Here is a 16,657-nt window from a genome sequence, read left to right as displayed (position 1 = left end):
CACCGACCCATACAGAACAGTCAGTGTATGCAAACAGCGTCCGTCTGTCTGAACCCAACACGACGCCCTCCTGCATCCGACGGCGCACAGAAGTCCCAGTGATCACATGAGCATCAGGTTTAATAAACACGTCCTATTGACACCTGCTGACCAAACATGGGTGGACACACACACACACACACACACACACACACACACACACACACACACACACACACACACCGAGGGAGATGTGTTTACCTGATGAAGGTGTGCGCTGTGGAGGCTGATGAAGGAGCTATTTACCGGCTGTTTGTTCACACTTGGATTCCACAGGGGGGTTAAAAACAAACTAAAAGCCCGGTTTGTTCCTCCGGCTCCGGAGAGTTAACCTCAGAATCTTTAACAGCTCCGGGGAAAGAGGATGTTTCCAGAAAATGATGAAGTACATGTCATGAAAAGAGCCGTTTACAGTCGCTTCATGAAACATGTCGGCGTTCGTTGGGTGAAAAAAGACAAAAAAAGAAATTTGACCGGAGACGGATGATTCCAAGTTTTATTGGACGGGATTTTGGGATTAAACAAAGTTACAACAGGATGTTGGTTTGCAGTCTGATTTTTCAAAAACCCAATAAATAATGTTAAAGTTCAATCCTGTGGAGCATAGAATTTAATTCCATTCATATCATGTATTTGTACAAACACACTATTTTGTGGTCAGTGTGTGTTTGTGCTTGGGTGTCTTCCTCATCTTCCTCCTTTACCTCTTGTTTCTCATCATTTTTTTAATAGTTTTCTACTTTCACAGCTCACACTCTTTAAGATTGTTCCATTTCTCAAGTTTCAAGAATCATGTTTCCGTTTATCAGACTCCATCACATTTATCACAAGCAAAAAAAAAAAAAAGATTTTAACGTAAAAATCTATCTGTGTGCTATGTTCATCTGGCTGTCGGTCAGTCACGCCTAAGCACGCCTAATCGATAAGTAACTTGTAAGTTAACCTAGCAAATCGATAAACAGATGGATGACGAGTTAATCAAATCATTATTGACAGATCCTGCTGTTCAGAGAACTGTAGAGAGGATATTTACAATAATCATCATCAAGCTAAAACTGAATCCTTGAACCCGTTCGGACTCGGTACCAACATCCGTTCTGGGTGACAATAGGGCCAAACAACAAAACTTTATTTGTAAAATATGTTTCGTGTCGAAATATAAAAGTTTTCATTTATAAATTGGATGCAAACGTTGGTTTGATCCGACGGCCGTCCTCCCCCAGGGTGGATGTTAACACCGTGTCTGAATGGGCCGTTCTAAAAGCATGACTCCCACCTCAGATGGAGCCAACAGAGGTCACAAATGTCGACCCCCAACTCGCAAAACTAAGTGAACATCTCCCCCCAACCCCAAGGAGGCTCATTCTGGCAGAAAGCCTGTCATTGGGTTTTAATTCCTATTTAGTTTTTTGCATTTTTTATATATATTTCTTATTTGTAACATTGACGCCTCAGGCCTGTAAGTCCACTGGGATAGGCTCCAGCAACCCCCGTAACCCGCGACAGCGGAAGAGCGATTGGGAAAATGAATGAATGATGGATTCAGATGATTAGCACAGAAGTGACTGAATACTCCCAAAGTGCGTAAGTGCCGACTATTTGGATCCAGGTCTGACGCAGCGACTTTAATCACGTCTCCAACTTGGATGTTTATCACTGAACAAACACAGTTACGTCATCGTATCCGACGCTCAAACTTGATGTTGTGACAGGACAATTTCAAAAGATGTTTGTGTTCTGTTCTGTTCTTTCCCCTTTGATTTTACCTGGGATTTTAATTCTAATAATTCAAATTAAACAGAACCTAAAAATAATAATGATCCTCAGGCGTTTGGAACATGAACCCTCTGCCCCCTGTCTGGACGCCTCACAACCAAAACCTTTGAGAACCATGGTCCTCGGCTCGATTCCAGAAATGGTTGGTTTCACCAGTCTGAATTACATAAATGTGTTACCCTAAAAGTGGAAAATAAAAAGTAAGATGTAATAAAAAAAACACTAAGAAAAACAGATCTAGAAAAATACTCTACAATATAGCAAAAGTCTATGGAACAATATATTTTACTTCAGAGAATCCAGCTGCGATCGGAAGCAGATACTGGGCCGTTTCGGACTTTGTGTGTCACTCTAAAGCCTTTTAAAACACCGGTCGAGTGTTACTTAAGCCGTCTTGACTGATCAGAGAAAGTTTCATGTTGTGCACTGAGAGAATACTGCTATAAATTAGACGGTATAAATATATAGAATCCTGCCTCTAACGGGTGCAGAGTGACACTCAAAGGTAAAAACGACCATTGGTAACACTGCTACTGTCTAAATGTGCTTTCGTGTGTGTTTGTATGTGTGTATATACATGGCAGGGAATGTTATCTATTTGGTTGGGCATTTGCATTGGTGTCCACGCTTCTTTGCAAGAGGGGTCCTTTGTGGCTCTCTGTTGTATGTCCTTTCATTCCTGCTCAGAGCAGCTTCCTCTGTTCCCGTTGGCTTCCCGCTCCTTTACTTCTTCTTCTGAGGGATCTTTTGTGTAGCCTGCTGCCGTTGGTGCCGGCTGGGGGAGAAAAGGTAAGCATACTGATGACATCATGGAAACACGAGTCGCCAAAAGACTAGTAAGTTATCCTGAAGTGACTTGTGGAACTAAAGAGTCTAGTTGCGAAGCTAAATGGACGTTTGTTTTCTGAGTGTAAATCTCCCTTTGTTACTTTTGGTTCCTCCATTTCATCTTCTCGTTTGTGATTTAAGTGGGTGGGAATCGAACATTAAGGGTGCTCAGGTGGGGTTTAAGCCATTAAAGACACCCCTCAGTTGAGTCTTCAACACCCACGCCAATGAGAATTGAAGACTGTCTTTGAACCTGATGGCGAGGTCGGGTAGCAACACGCAACTTAACAAGAATCCATTAAAAATATACCTAAATATTAATTATTATTTATCATTATTCTGTTTATTGTATTTTTGTGTCATTATTAACCCTCTCCTGGTTCTACTTTATTTTAATTTAGTCAGCTTCCTAAATCCATACGTCAGCGGTCTCACCTTCTGTACATTCCACTTGTGGCTCCTCCCACAGTCCGTTTGCCATGCAGCGTATCACAGGTAGGTGGCGCTGCGTGTAGCCAACATCGCACTGGTACCGGACTATAGAGTTGACGATATAGCGGTCTCTGCTGCCGCCCATCGGCCGCCCATTCTCCACCTCAGGGGGAGGGCCACACATGGCTGGAAACAAGAATAGATCAGTTTTTATTAGTTTGCCAATTTATTTTTTATTTATTATTAGTTCAGAAATTATCAGATGCTTAATTTAAATAAAGCAAAGTTGCTCAAGGGTACCGATTCTGTTTTGATTCAAACTTTTCCAATTGTCCCCGTTTTGATTAGGACTCTTCCAATTAACTTTTCAGTTAACTTTGTATACTCCAAATTTCAAATGGTCCAACTATGAAAACTAAATCCTTACAATCCCGTCTTTTCGGGCACGATCCAGAACACCTACCGGGTCCCGCCTTGCATGTGAAGGGAAGGTGGTAGTTACATGGCACGTCGTTCCACTGGCCACCCTCATGCCAGATCATCACCACACAGTCTTCCCCGGAGTTGAAGTAGTTATCCGGCTGGTTGGGCCTCCAGTTCTCAAAGGTCTGCACGAGTTACCAACAGGATCAATCAAGACGTTGCAAAGCCGGACATTCCAGAGAACCGTTACCAAGTCAGACTCACCAAAGGACTGCCGTCTGTCCAGCGGAACTCATTCTGCACGTCTTTGTCATTGAGTCCAATCCACTGGTAGTCCTGACCGTTGGCTAGAACACAACTAGACGTTAATGACGCAACTTAACCGTGTGTGTTATGGGTAACAAGATACATCACTCTTATCCTGGATGCACTGAGGGTTCATCCTGCCCGACCCCCCATGGTTTGGGACGGACATGAAGGATGTAGAGGTTGACAATTTTACTCACAGTTGACAAACTGTTGCTCCTCCTGGGAGCTGATGCTGACCAGGTGGGCGTTGACTTCCTGACAACGCTGCTCTGCCTCGGACCAGGTATCTCTTTCAGCAAAGTGGAGGTAGCAGCTGCCCCCGAACTCCAACCAGCCCTCGGCACAGCCCTGTACAGCTACGACAAAATGTGCACATCAAAACACATGCATTTAAAAATCAAGTTAAAAATGAAAGCTAATCTATCTAAACATGTTCGTCGTGGTGGTTTGGCAACTCACGCGTTGAGCAGTCCACGCCAGTGAAACCATCAGGACACTGACATACTGCCAGCTCGCCCTGCACTGAGCAAGAGCCCGACCTGCAGGGGTTTGGATCACACGGGTTTGTGGAGTCTGAATGAGAGAGAAAGGATGACACTGGTTGATTAGATCCACCTCTTCCGTTGGCCTGCAGCTAGGAGAACGCCAAACATCACATACCTTCCACGACTATCGGCTGCTCCACGACGGCAGGTGTTTCTAAAGACACTGATGGTGCAGTGGTTGGGCTGTCGTAGGCTGTGTCTGGAGTCACTTCATACACCGTCAACCCTGCTCGGGCTTCCGGATCCTCATCCCCAAGAGCGCCAGCGTATTCGGTGTAAGTAACGTGAGATTCAGGCGATGGGACGACAGAAAGCTCAGCAGTTTCCTGAGAGGCTCCACTTCCTGAGATATGGTCCAAAGCGCCGCTGAATTCCTGAGGGATCCCCGATCCACTTCCTCCTCCGCTCATCTCCACCACCCCGCGGCCCTGTTCGGGTTGGTGAATCAGGGGGGGTACAGTCACTTCCATCATGTCACTGTCTGTTAGGTAGATGACATCACCGCTCTGATGGAAAGAGTCCCCAGAGGCAGAACCGCTGCCTGAGATGCCAGAGGGAAACCCACTTGGAAGGCCACTGGGGAACCCTGATCCATAGGGGCGATATCCGGACACCTCCTGCTCCCCAGACGACTGGACTGTTAGATCAATACCGCTGTGGTCAACAAAGGAGATGCCAGAAAATCCATCAGAGCCTGATCCAGACACATCTCCAGAAAATCCTCCAAAGCCCGATCCGGATATATCTCCAGAAAATCCTCCAAAGCCTGATCCGGATATATCTCCAGAAAGTCCTCCAAAGCCTGATCCGGATATATCTCCAGAAAATCCTCCAAAGCCTGATCCGGATATATCTCCAGAAAATCCTCCAATGCCTGATCCGGATATATCTCCAGAAAATCCTCCAATGCCTGATCCGGATATATCTCCTGATCCGGATTCCAAGAAAGCCCCACTAGAATCGGTGCCTCCTTGGCCTAACTCTTGTTCGGTTTGGGGTTTGGACACCTCCACCAACCTCCCATCCACCATGATGATCACAGAGTCTCCACCGCTACCACTGATGTCCCCACTTCCACTGGCAACACCTGATCCGGATACAACGAAACCAGAGTGCTCCCAGTCCAGTCCCTCCCCAGATGCAGAGGCACTACCCGATTCTCCCGATGTGAAGATGACAGCACTTCCCCCTTCTCCTTCCTGTGGACCTCCAGAGGCTGACCCCTCTCCAGAGAAGACATCGACTTGTCCACTGAAGGTGACTTCCTGTCCCGACCCAGAGATGTCACCGCTGGCGCTGAAGGTGCTGGACTCCCCGGACCCCCTGGACTCCTCAGACACCCCGCTGGCTGAATGATCAGCAGAACCAGAGCCTGACACTTCATCAGGGAGTGGTGGTACAATGGGTTGCACTAGGGGAAGCAGAGAACAGCTGGTCAGATCTTTGTTATGTCCCACAGCACTTAAACGTAGCATCAGTTGAAGAATAGCATTGTGGACACGTCAATGTCTTCAATCCAAATGTCTCACCGGAAGGAACAGCTCCGTCGGTTGAGGTGGTTGTCTTATTGATAAGCTCCTCCAGTAGAGAAATGTCTATGCTGGTATCAGGTTCCGTGTAGGTCACAGTCGTCCTAACTGAAACAACCGAGCAAAGAAAACCAAACTAGGACGCTTGAAATATTTCAACCACAAGAACCGGGGGCAACAATGATTTAGGAAACTATCCTTGATGTGTTGGTCTTACCTGTAGGAGCGAATTGATCCACTGTGACTGTGGTCTTATTGATTACATCCTCTGTCACGATGGTTTCAATTCCAGCTGAGACAAAAAAGAAGCAATAAATATCACTCGAAAGACAATAATTACACAGATTTGCCAAACCTGGTGCTGCTATTTCCAATATTTTTCTTGACCTTTAGCTAATTATTTAGACTAACCAATACCGACATTTCATTTTAGAGTCTTCTTTGGGTGTTGATATGGTAGAAACTTTAAAGTGTTCATCTTTTAATGAAGTTTTATTAAATGTCATATCAGCATGTAGGTGTTACTGCTACAGCTGAATCAATATTTGGTTCAGCTCCAGTTTTAAATGAGTCTTCAGTTTTAAAATCTTTCCATGTCCTCTCTGTCAACCAGCACTTCCTGTGTACAAACGCCCCTAGCTGGTAATCAATAGTCAATGTTGAGTTGAGGTTAATGGAGGCAAATATTCGTGTAAACCCTACATACAGTATATTGCGGCATAATTCATACGCTGGAGACCAGATTCATGCAGCTGTTTTACCTTCAGGAGCAGCTTGATCAGTTGTGACCATCGTCTTCTTGATGACGTCTTCCGTCACGATGGTGACATTCACAACCGTTTCAATTTCAGCTGAAACCACAGCATCACATACTTCCTTTACTTATTATTTATGCCAGTGAATTGACAGATTTAAAGGTAACAACTTTTTCCTACCTTTCCTAAAACAGTAGGCGTCATAGCGTGAATGTTCGTCAGGAAATCCTGTCTGGTTGGGGAAGGCGTAGATGATGTGGACCCCAACCTGACCGCCTCCACAGTGGGACCTCGGGGTCGTGATGGGGTAGCGGACGCTGCGGTCCATCAACCAACCTGGACGGCATTTGTCAAGCCCTTGATTCCAGGCGGCGTACAGCTGGCCGGTGGTGGCAAGGGTGGTGTTGAGTTTCTGGCAGTGCTGCACCGCCTCATCATAGGAGAAGCTGTCGTAGTCACTGGTGAAGAAGACCTCACCTGAGAGGATTATGAAGCATTGACCACCATTCAAAGGAGTTCCAACAGGTAGATATATAATCTGTCTAATAACTCCATTATCAATGTGTGGGGGAGCTCCTCACCTTGCAGATATTCCACATAACAGAATACGTCATAAGTTTCGCTAGCTGGTCTCAGGCCATAAGATCTGACTCCAGGGAGGAGGGGCAGGTTTCCAGCACAGTTGTCTCTGGGGTGGACAATCGGATACCTGAGCAGGAAAGATGGTGTTGGTTTGGGAGATTAAGGCTTGCTACCTCTGCAAATTCTGAAGATTAGGTCAGTTTCAAACATTACAGCAGCAAATTGACCAAAAACAAGAAACATATTGTGTCTACGGGGATATCTCTACATGTGTCTCCATGTCACCTGACAGTCTGGTCACACAGCCAACCAGCATCACATTGGTGGTAGCCTTTCTCAAAGGCAGCCTGCAGCTGCCGGGGGCTGGCGATGATGGCTCCGATACTCTGGCAGGCCTCTTGAGCCTCCAGAAAGGTCAGAGTGTACCGGCCAGTGATGGGTCGGTAGTGGAACACCACACCTTGGAAACCAGAGGAAGACGAAGGCACAACAAGACAGACTGAGGGTAAGTCACAGTGTTTCTGTTCGATGTAATTCCTTCATTATATGGTAATTTATAGGGTATTGATGAGGGTTTGAATTTTTTGCATATATTTATTATTTTCTGTTAAAGTACAAATATAATTCACCCTACGTTGTTAATCGGTTCAAGGAAACAATGTAAGTTAAATAGTCTCAGGCTAAACCTGAAATAACCATTCCCAGTTCTGTCCTGTCCTTTAATTAATGAATGAATTTTCAATGATATTTGGCTAAAACGAATCTATTTAAACTTACAAACAACTACATTTAATTTTTTTTAATATAGTACTGAAAAAAAATCTAAATTTACAAATACAATTTGGCGATGTTTACCGTACATCGCACACACTTTATGTATGAATGAATAATAAAATAAAAGTCTTTTTAAAGTCATAAAACAAAATTTTATTTTTCTGTGTAAGTAATTTTTTGAAAACTGAGATATATTCAAGAACAATGTAACTCGTAATGAGGTATACTTGTCGAGTGACACAGATTTGTGGAATTTGTTGAGGTTACCTCTTGTAACATGCCAGCTAAAGTCATGTTTTACTGCTTTTGTGAGGAAAAATCCAATACCATGCATCTCTATAGATTTGTGTTGCTCGGCATAACAAATGAATTCTCTGACTTTTCATCCAATCTAGTAAAAGATTTTTTTTAATTCTGTGCACTCAAAATGACTTGTTTGTCGGGTACATCCAACCCATCTTACCTGTAGGACCCATTTCAGCATCAATCAGGCCCGTTTCAAGGACCACAGGGGTCACTTTGGCATATCTATCCGTCACACTGGGTGGGATGGGCGATGGGAAAAGGGTGTCGATTTCTCCACCCACGATCTCCTCACCCTCAGGTGGAGGGGTAAGGGTTGGGTACACCCCGGGAGCCGGTGTAATGCGGATGATGTCCGGGAAAGGGGTGGTCTTCATGGGCACGGCGCCTTCGTCTTCACCATCTAAAGGAGATAAAGATTGTAGGTGATTCATAAAACTGACAATTTTAAGATGTTATTGATTGAGATCAGTCAAATGTTTATGATACCGAATCTAAAATCCAATATAAGGGAAGGGCTTTACCTTGGAAGCAGATAGCATCGTAGCGAGAGTCTGGGTAGGGGTATCCGGTCTGGTTGGGGAACAGGTAGACGGTTCTGACTCCTAGGAGCCCCCCTCCACACTGGGGCCTCGCGATGTTGATGGGGTAACGCACACTCCTGTCCGCCAGCCAGCCAGCGTTACACACATCCATTCCCGCCTTCCACGCCAGGTAAAGCTCCCCAGTAGTGGCGAGCCGAGCACCAAGTTTGGTACACTGGTCTCCTGCTTCGTAGAAGGAAAACTTCTCCACAGACATGGAGTAGAAGACTCTTCCTGGAAGGAGAGGTTATAACACAGTGACATGATGGTCCACAGTCGACTATACAGGAGAGACTTTTCATCGGGGCGTACCTGACATCTTCTCAGCGAAGCAATAGACGTCGTAGGTCTCATTGACATCTCTGACACCGTAGGTTCTCACCCCAGGAAAGTCCTCCTTGTCTCCATAGCAAGGCTCCCGAGGCTCCTGGATTGGGTACCTTGGGAGATCCATACAGATGTGAGTCAGAAGATGAACATAGTCTTTTCTAATTGCATCTGGTTCTTTGTGACCAGGATAAGCAGACTAGCTTGGATGGTTGAACACTACCTAACAGTCTGGTCTGAGAGCCATCCAGCGTCACATTGGTGGTATCCATCATCATAAGCAGCCTGGAGCTGTGCAGGAGTGGCGATGGTGGCGCTGTTCAGGATACAGGCTGCTTTGGCTTTCTCAAAAGTCAGGGTGTAGCGGGTGGTGATGGCTCGGTAATGGAACACGATACCTGTGAGGTATGGAAAGTGTAAGAAACTGACTGAATCTGAATTTTGGCAGTCTTTCTTGAACATTTGTGTTGCCTGTAACTTGAGGCTGGTCTTTGTTGAGGTGGTGCCGTGTGATGTCTGTGTTTTGAGGAATTGTAGTGGCTACTTTGCTGTATCTGCGATGTACCTTGAACCTGGATTTCCACGGAGTCGTAGTTGTCCTCAATGCCGTGCATCACCTCGCAGCGGTAGGTGCCAGAATCCTTGGACCTCAGCTCTGTTATCTCTATGGAGGCGTCAGTCGGCACCAGTGGGTAGTTGATCATTGTCACTCTGTCCAGATACTCCATCTCCACTTGAATTTTCCCCTCTGACGCCACCAGGATGGTGGTTACTTTCTCCTTGGTGACGTAGGTCCATTTGATGCGGTGGGAGAGCGGGGCGATGGTCGGGGCACCGGGGTCGTTGACTGTGTTGTCCTGGAAGTAGCATGGCACCACCACCTTGCTGCCCAGCAGGGGGCGGAGAGGCATCTCCAAAGGGATGCTAACGCGTAACGTCCCATCTAATTCTAGGAAAAACAAAAACCGTGGTTAATATGTTAGAATTTTGACCTATTAGCTGGACGACTGAGAATATTTTATCCCTGATCAGATAAAAGAACCAGAGGAACCATGCTTTTGTTGTCAATATGAGCGTTCAATAAAAATATTCACACGGTTCATTGTGATAACCTTCTTTACAGAAATTGGAAGAATAGCCAATTGAATTTCAGGACAGCATAGAACATGTGGGAGCCAATGAGATGTCAGAAAAGTAAAAATCCAAAAAGCAAATAATAAAATAGAATACATGTATGTTTGTTAGCATCGTTTAAGTTCCGATCAGATAATAAATGATGCAAGAAAAAATAATTAGACCAACAAAGAGCTTTAAATAATGTGATATTAACGATATTAATCACCTGTTGTCAGGTAAAGTAAAGACAAAAAGAAAACCAAACATGTAAAAATGAATCCGACAGTTCAATTCGAACGCTCACCTTCATGATCTTCAAACGATACCGTTGCCGAAATGAGGGGCAAGGACAAACACAGCAGAAGCAGGGGGGTCATCGTTACCTGAAAAACACCCAGGAGGGGGGCAAGATGGTGTCAATGGTTGTTTGAAGACATCATTAATGGACAGAAGCTGCTGAAAGGAGGTCGGATGTTTCCATCCTGATCACACTCTGGGTAAAATCAGTAGAATTGCAGGACAAACAGGAACATATTGAGGGAATGTGAAGCGATGTAAACGTCTTTACTAGAAGTGCTTGTTGAACAAACAGTTAAATAAGTTTTTGAATGAATGACGGGCTTATTATCTTTTCCTCCGCCCTTGAATGCCAGAGTGTTTTTTTCCTAACTGCTGTATGCTTACATTCATATTCCGTGTTATCCAGGATACTCAGAGCTTCTGGTCATTACGTCAGCCCCGTTTAGCTAAAATGGAAACAGCACGTCAAGCGTCTCTGGTATCATTTTCAAATAGCGTACATGCCCACCGAGGAATGAAAGCTCCTCTGTGTCCCACAGGAAATGTCTGTAGTACTCAAACAAATCCAGGCTGAAAGGGAGGGCCGCGATTCATTCAAAGCGTTTTCAGTTGCAGAAAACGATGGAAAAAAGAAAGTTTAACAGCCAATTTTACTCTTCTTTCAGTGTATGTAGGAAATGCATGTCATCTAAAGTACATACATCCGCAATATCTTTAAATGTGACTCATGGAATCTGGCGCTCATATCCATTTTTTCCGTAGAGGATGAACAGTGATGCCCTTTGCGCCAACACTGACGCCACTCTGCACGACTAATGATGTGACTGCTGCTTTTGATGACGCTTTAAAGTCGTCCATAATCGGTTAGTCCTGTTTAAGTTCAATTTCCTGCTGAGCTTTTGACTTTAGCATCGGCCTTGGTTTTGAGAATTCTAGCTATCTAACATGCTAAGCTAACATGATGCATGTCTTTAACAGTTTTAATGCAGTTGTTTCCCAATAATAATAATAATAATAATACTAATTTCCATGCAAATTAGTATTAGCATGTTTTAATATATGTAAATAAGCAAACATAAAATAAACAGTTCATACAGCCTAATATAATTCTGCAGAAGCTCAGGGATTCCAAAGGAAACGCAGAGGTTTCTTCATGCATTACAGCCTGTGCACCATCTTTGTGGTGCACAAACATGAAAATGAAGCTAAACCTTTGTTTGCTCCAACTCCAGGAACAAAACTTCTCACACAACTTTCCATTAGCACAGAGATGAAGAGATAACGAAAGAATTTTAATTTGTACTTGATCTTTTCTTTCAACCATCACCCAAACATCAGCATGAGTTTAAGTTACTGTTCATTTGAGGGCTTGACTTTCCACCACGTCATTTCCACAACTGAATCCTCATTGTTGTGCGTTTACAAGCCCCAGAAGAGGCTGCAGCGAGCGCCCCAGCTCATTTCAACCGACAACAAAACGACATTAACAACCAATAAACCTGAAGCCCACACTCACAAAGCATTTACAGTGGCCGATCTACGGAGCCGCCACGGCCTCTCTCAGTCGTTAGCTTGCTCAGTTTCACATATCCAGAGCGTACAGAAGCACAAATATTTGCCTTTCTGTCTAGGATTTGTCTGACAGTGAATTTTGGCTCAGGTAATGGCACAAACAGACAGAGGGAATCACACAATCGTTCTTCTATCATCAGTCCGTGATGGAAAGTCTCACCATGACGTGTTGCAACTCATTTTACGTTGACATTCCCAACTTTCCTGGCTTAAAGTCAGCCTCTCCTGACTTTAATGGCACATTGGTGAGTTTTAACCGACCTCAAACGACCTCGCATGAACTTCTCCTTCTCCTGATGAATACAGATTAGTATTAGGACTAAAAGCCATTCAGTCGACTTCTGAGACTGTTGGCAATTTAAGTCTGACTCCACATCAAACCGGTTTATTCAAAGAAGACGGCGTCTGAAAATCTTTTCTCTGACCTCTGGTGGTCCAGCCCTCACCTCACTGCTGGTGTCGTATGTTTGCGACCACACCCTTCAAAGAATTAGATTTATAGACAAGTTTTTTTTTAATACTTGCATCATGGAAAAGTCATCTCAACTGCTTTGTGGTTGTCGATAAGATTTATGTCATGATGCGTTCATGGAACACAGCAGAAGTCGGGGAAGAATGTCTCATAGTCTCTGACTCAGGTTTGTGATTCAGGCAATAAAACCCCTTTGGTTCAGGTTTGAGGGAAGGACTTTGTTCTGTGTTGAGTTACGGAAAACAAATTAATATATAAAGTTAACGTTTTATAAATCTGCCTGTGATGTACGTTCATCTACGGCGCCGTACGTCGCAGTCGAGGTGGTCGTCCGACGATGAATGCAGCCGATCAATCGTACTTTAACTGGAGATGCCAACACCAAAACCTCCACCTCCTCTCGTCCAATCAGTGAGCAGCTCTTGGCCTCTCTTTAAATGCATCATTTACACTGTGGCCTCTTCATCGTGTGCGTTTGTGAGGAAGCATGTCAGGCCAGGTCACCCCCCCCCCCCTCCACAGAGCCTCTATTCAGGCGGTGGGGTGGCTGCTGCACCCCTGTTCGGCCGCTGTGGTATGTTCCGCTCCCAACTGAGGTGGAGGGTAATAAGGCCCCGGTCTGTTCCAGCCGCGGTCAGGGGCCGGGCTTTGCGGGTGCGACCTCGCCAAGGTAAACACAAGACGGGCAAACGGGGGGGAGCCCCGCCGCCGCCGCCGCCGCCTCCCACTGCACCTCCAGGCAGAACAGAGTTGACATTGATGCTGAGGGCGGCGGCAGGAACACGCCTGACGGGCCGGTATAGAACACACAACGTTGTGTGTCGGACAGCAGAGGAAAACGTCCCGCCGCGGCACCGGGACGCGTCCTTCAGCGCCCCGCGATCAAACGCACCCATTAGGTAAAGGTTAAAGGTCACATGTCAAACGGGATGAGAGGTGTTAACTCTGCCTGAAGACACTGTCGGCTGTTTTTTTTTTTAACTGGGACATCTGAAAATTAAAATTCACTGCATGCCACCCGCACAGTCTGGCGTTACCACGGCAACGGGACGACAATCTTGACACGACTTAAATTATAATAAAAAAGTTTATAGAGAATTAGAACAAATTACTTCTCACTATCTATCTATCTATCTATCTATCTATCTATCTATCTATCTATCTATCTATCTATCTATCTATCTATCTATCTATCTATCTATCTATCTATCTATCTATCTACATCCATCCATCCATCTGGGTGTCGTTAAATTTGGTGAATCTCCATCTCCCACGCAGAAATTCTGCGACCCATTATTCGCGTTTAACCGACCTGATAAGTTTTAAATCACCATGGAGACGACAGCATGAAGTTTAAACTACAATTCAGTCACAGAGGTTCCTTTAACGCCTGGAATCACAATCAAACTCTCACCATCACAAGTCCCTCCACGTAAAAAAACGACTTCCCAGAAGTCACAGCGACAAACAGAACACCTGAGCCCAGATGGGGTCAGAGCCCTGAAGCCGTGGCGGTGTTCCTGGGTTCGGACCCCGGCGGCGGGTTGGAGAACCTACCGTTGATGCTCCAAAGCTCCCAGCGCCAGATCCAGGGGCCTCGTGCTCCTGCCTGTGTCGCAGAGCAGAAAGAAGCTTTATTCAAACTCCAGCACTCATTTAGATGAGAGAGAGAGAGAGAGAGAGAGAGAGAGAGAGAGAGAGAGAGAGAGAGAGAGAGAGAGAGAGAGAGAGAGAGAGAGAGAGAGAGAGAGAGAGAGAAGCCAGTGGGTGAGGTCATACAACCAGCCCTGAATATGAAGCACAAAATCTTGTAGACCTGCCTTTCTTTATTAAACAGAATAAATAATCTACTTATTATCGCACCGAAATTTGAGATATTCAGACAAACAAATAGGTTTTTATTTATTGATTTATTTATTATATTAATGTGATGAAATGTATGAATTAAAAGGAAAACCTTGTTGCAGCATTTGACCAGAAATGTGACCTTCTGTTCATTAGGTGTTCAGGAAGTCGGGGGTCGTGACCCGAAGACGCCCCCAGACGCCCCCAGAGTTAAAGCTGGAGATGATTTGCATAAATCAAATAAAATTTTATATTCATATTTTTTAATCATAATTGCTGAAAAAAAAAAGAGGTCAAAATTATATTTACACACTAATGAAATATTTTTTGTAAATGTAGCATTTTATCAGGCTAGAACTCCCTCCTGTCACTATTGGGGGTCGGGGACCTTCTTTGTCGTTTGGACCCCTCCCTGGGTTCCCTTTGGGGGGGTCATTGGACAAACAGAGGTGCGTTGGATTCTCTGTCGTGGACAGTTTGAACGAGCGGGGCGGAGCCAGGGAATTTAAACCTGTTTGTTTGGTTCATAAAACAATTCCATCATTAAAACTGGATTATTTTCCACTTTCATTGTTGGGATTATTCCATCCTGAGTGAGATTGAACCAAAAAAAAGAAAGTGTCCGTCTGTCTAATGATAAATCACTGTTGATGTGTGATGATGTGTGTTTGTAGCAGCTGATTAATCCCCTGAAACGCTGGAGTCCATATATTTCTGTACTTAAAAGTCAAACATGCTAATGTTGTCCTGAGGTCGGGGGTCGGCGTGCGTCTCTATTCAGGGGTGTAAATGCTGGCTGTGTGCTCGCTGACGCACGGCTAGCGCCTTTAGCTTCAAAGGGACGCGTCTTAACGCCTGATTGGCTTTGAATTCCTGCTTATTTGCAGACCTGATGTTTGAAATAGCGTGGTGGGGTTTGCTCGCCATCGCTCATGTCAAACAGCCGTTGCTGTGCGCCAACATTTTTCTTCCAGGCCGCTTTTAAACGTGTGTTTTACAGGTTTGCGTTGCTTTTTTTTTTTTTTTTTTTTAATATACCTGGGGAGTGTTTGCGCGTGTCACGTGTTTCTTCCTGTGTCGCCACGCGTGTCAGAAGGGGAGGCTGTTGAATTCAAATGATGCTGGTGACACATGGAAACCCCCCCCCCCCCGCCACCCCACCCCAACAACCACAAATCATTTACTTCACAGGCGTGACCCCAACAGAGGAATATTATGACCGCTTTCCACCGTCTGCGTCGCAGCCGTTATTCATCCTCACACACAATGAACGACCAATGAGAGGGAAGAAATGACACGGTGCTGACTCAGCGCTAACGCCCAGTCGGGTTTACGTTCCACATGGAATAACTGATACGAGGCTGTTGTTCCAGAATCCCGGGGGAATGAGGGGTGACTCTGAAGCGACGCCAGGACGTCCCGCTGGGGCCGGCTGGTAACGCTTCACAACCCCCACCTGGGGTCACGACCTCCGGGCGGCGACACACACACACACACACACAAGGAGGTTGTGTGACCTGCAGAGGGCGGGGGCAGCTACAGGAGGTCAGGTGAGTCAGTTTCTTCCTCCTTTTTTTTTTTTTTTTTTTTTAAATCTAAAGGAATATGGCGGAAATTCATGAATTTACGTGAGGAAAACAGGATTTATACAAATATAATTTGAAAATTTGATAAAAAAAATTGTTCTGCTTAACAGTGGGAGTTTTGAAAGGAACATCTACCACAAATGATGTATAATAAAAATAAAAACTCACCATTCTTTTAAAGTTTCTTTAAAAAACTTCAACGATGTCATTTCCTGTTGGGGGTGTCACTGACAGGAAGTGAGTTGCATTTTAGTACAAACTTACATGAGTGTGACAGATAAATTATGCTATTTTAAACAAAAAGTAACTCATTTTAATATAATTAACACATTTCCTATGAAGAGTAAAGTATTTCTAACCACAAGAACAATTAATGTGTGATTTATTTGACGTTCATTAAGTTTTACATGACATGAAAATTAGTTTAGTTGAACCCATAAAGTTGAAAATGTGCGAATTGTATATTTATTATTTAAATGTATTTTACCTCATGCTAACAAGTAAACTTGAGTCAGTGGTTTCAGACACTGAAAACATCGCTGACAGCTTTATTATTTGGA

At 44.7% G+C, this 16,657-nt stretch overlaps 1 protein-coding gene across 1 annotated transcript; it reads right to left on the bottom strand.

Annotated features, from left to right (window-relative positions):
* Window positions 1-518: 518 nt before the first annotated feature.
* On the bottom strand, window positions 519-14,278 carry acanb (aggrecan b). The gene is made up of 20 exons (XM_068313742.1): window positions 14,224-14,278; window positions 10,627-10,705; window positions 9,772-10,155; window positions 9,430-9,604; window positions 9,192-9,319; window positions 8,820-9,113; window positions 8,456-8,698; window positions 7,504-7,678; window positions 7,218-7,345; window positions 6,817-7,113; window positions 6,643-6,732; window positions 6,099-6,173; window positions 5,882-5,989; window positions 4,468-5,763; window positions 4,267-4,380; window positions 4,005-4,163; window positions 3,763-3,845; window positions 3,539-3,683; window positions 3,079-3,261; window positions 519-2,590 (listed from the first exon to the last, which is right to left on the bottom strand). The coding sequence occupies exons 2-20, from the start codon at window positions 10,697-10,699 to the stop codon at window positions 2,499-2,501; spliced, it is 4,242 nt and encodes a 1,413-aa protein (XP_068169843.1). The 5' UTR covers window positions 10,700-10,705; window positions 14,224-14,278; the 3' UTR covers window positions 519-2,498.
* Between the last annotated feature and the right edge of the window lie 2,379 nt (window positions 14,279-16,657).

Source organism: Antennarius striatus, chromosome 4 (assembly GCF_040054535.1).
Source record: "Antennarius striatus isolate MH-2024 chromosome 4, ASM4005453v1, whole genome shotgun sequence".
NCBI lineage: Eukaryota > Metazoa > Chordata > Actinopteri > Lophiiformes > Antennariidae > Antennarius > Antennarius striatus.
Note: the sequence above shows the minus strand (reverse complement) of the source record. Positions and strands in the feature narration are given on the sequence as shown.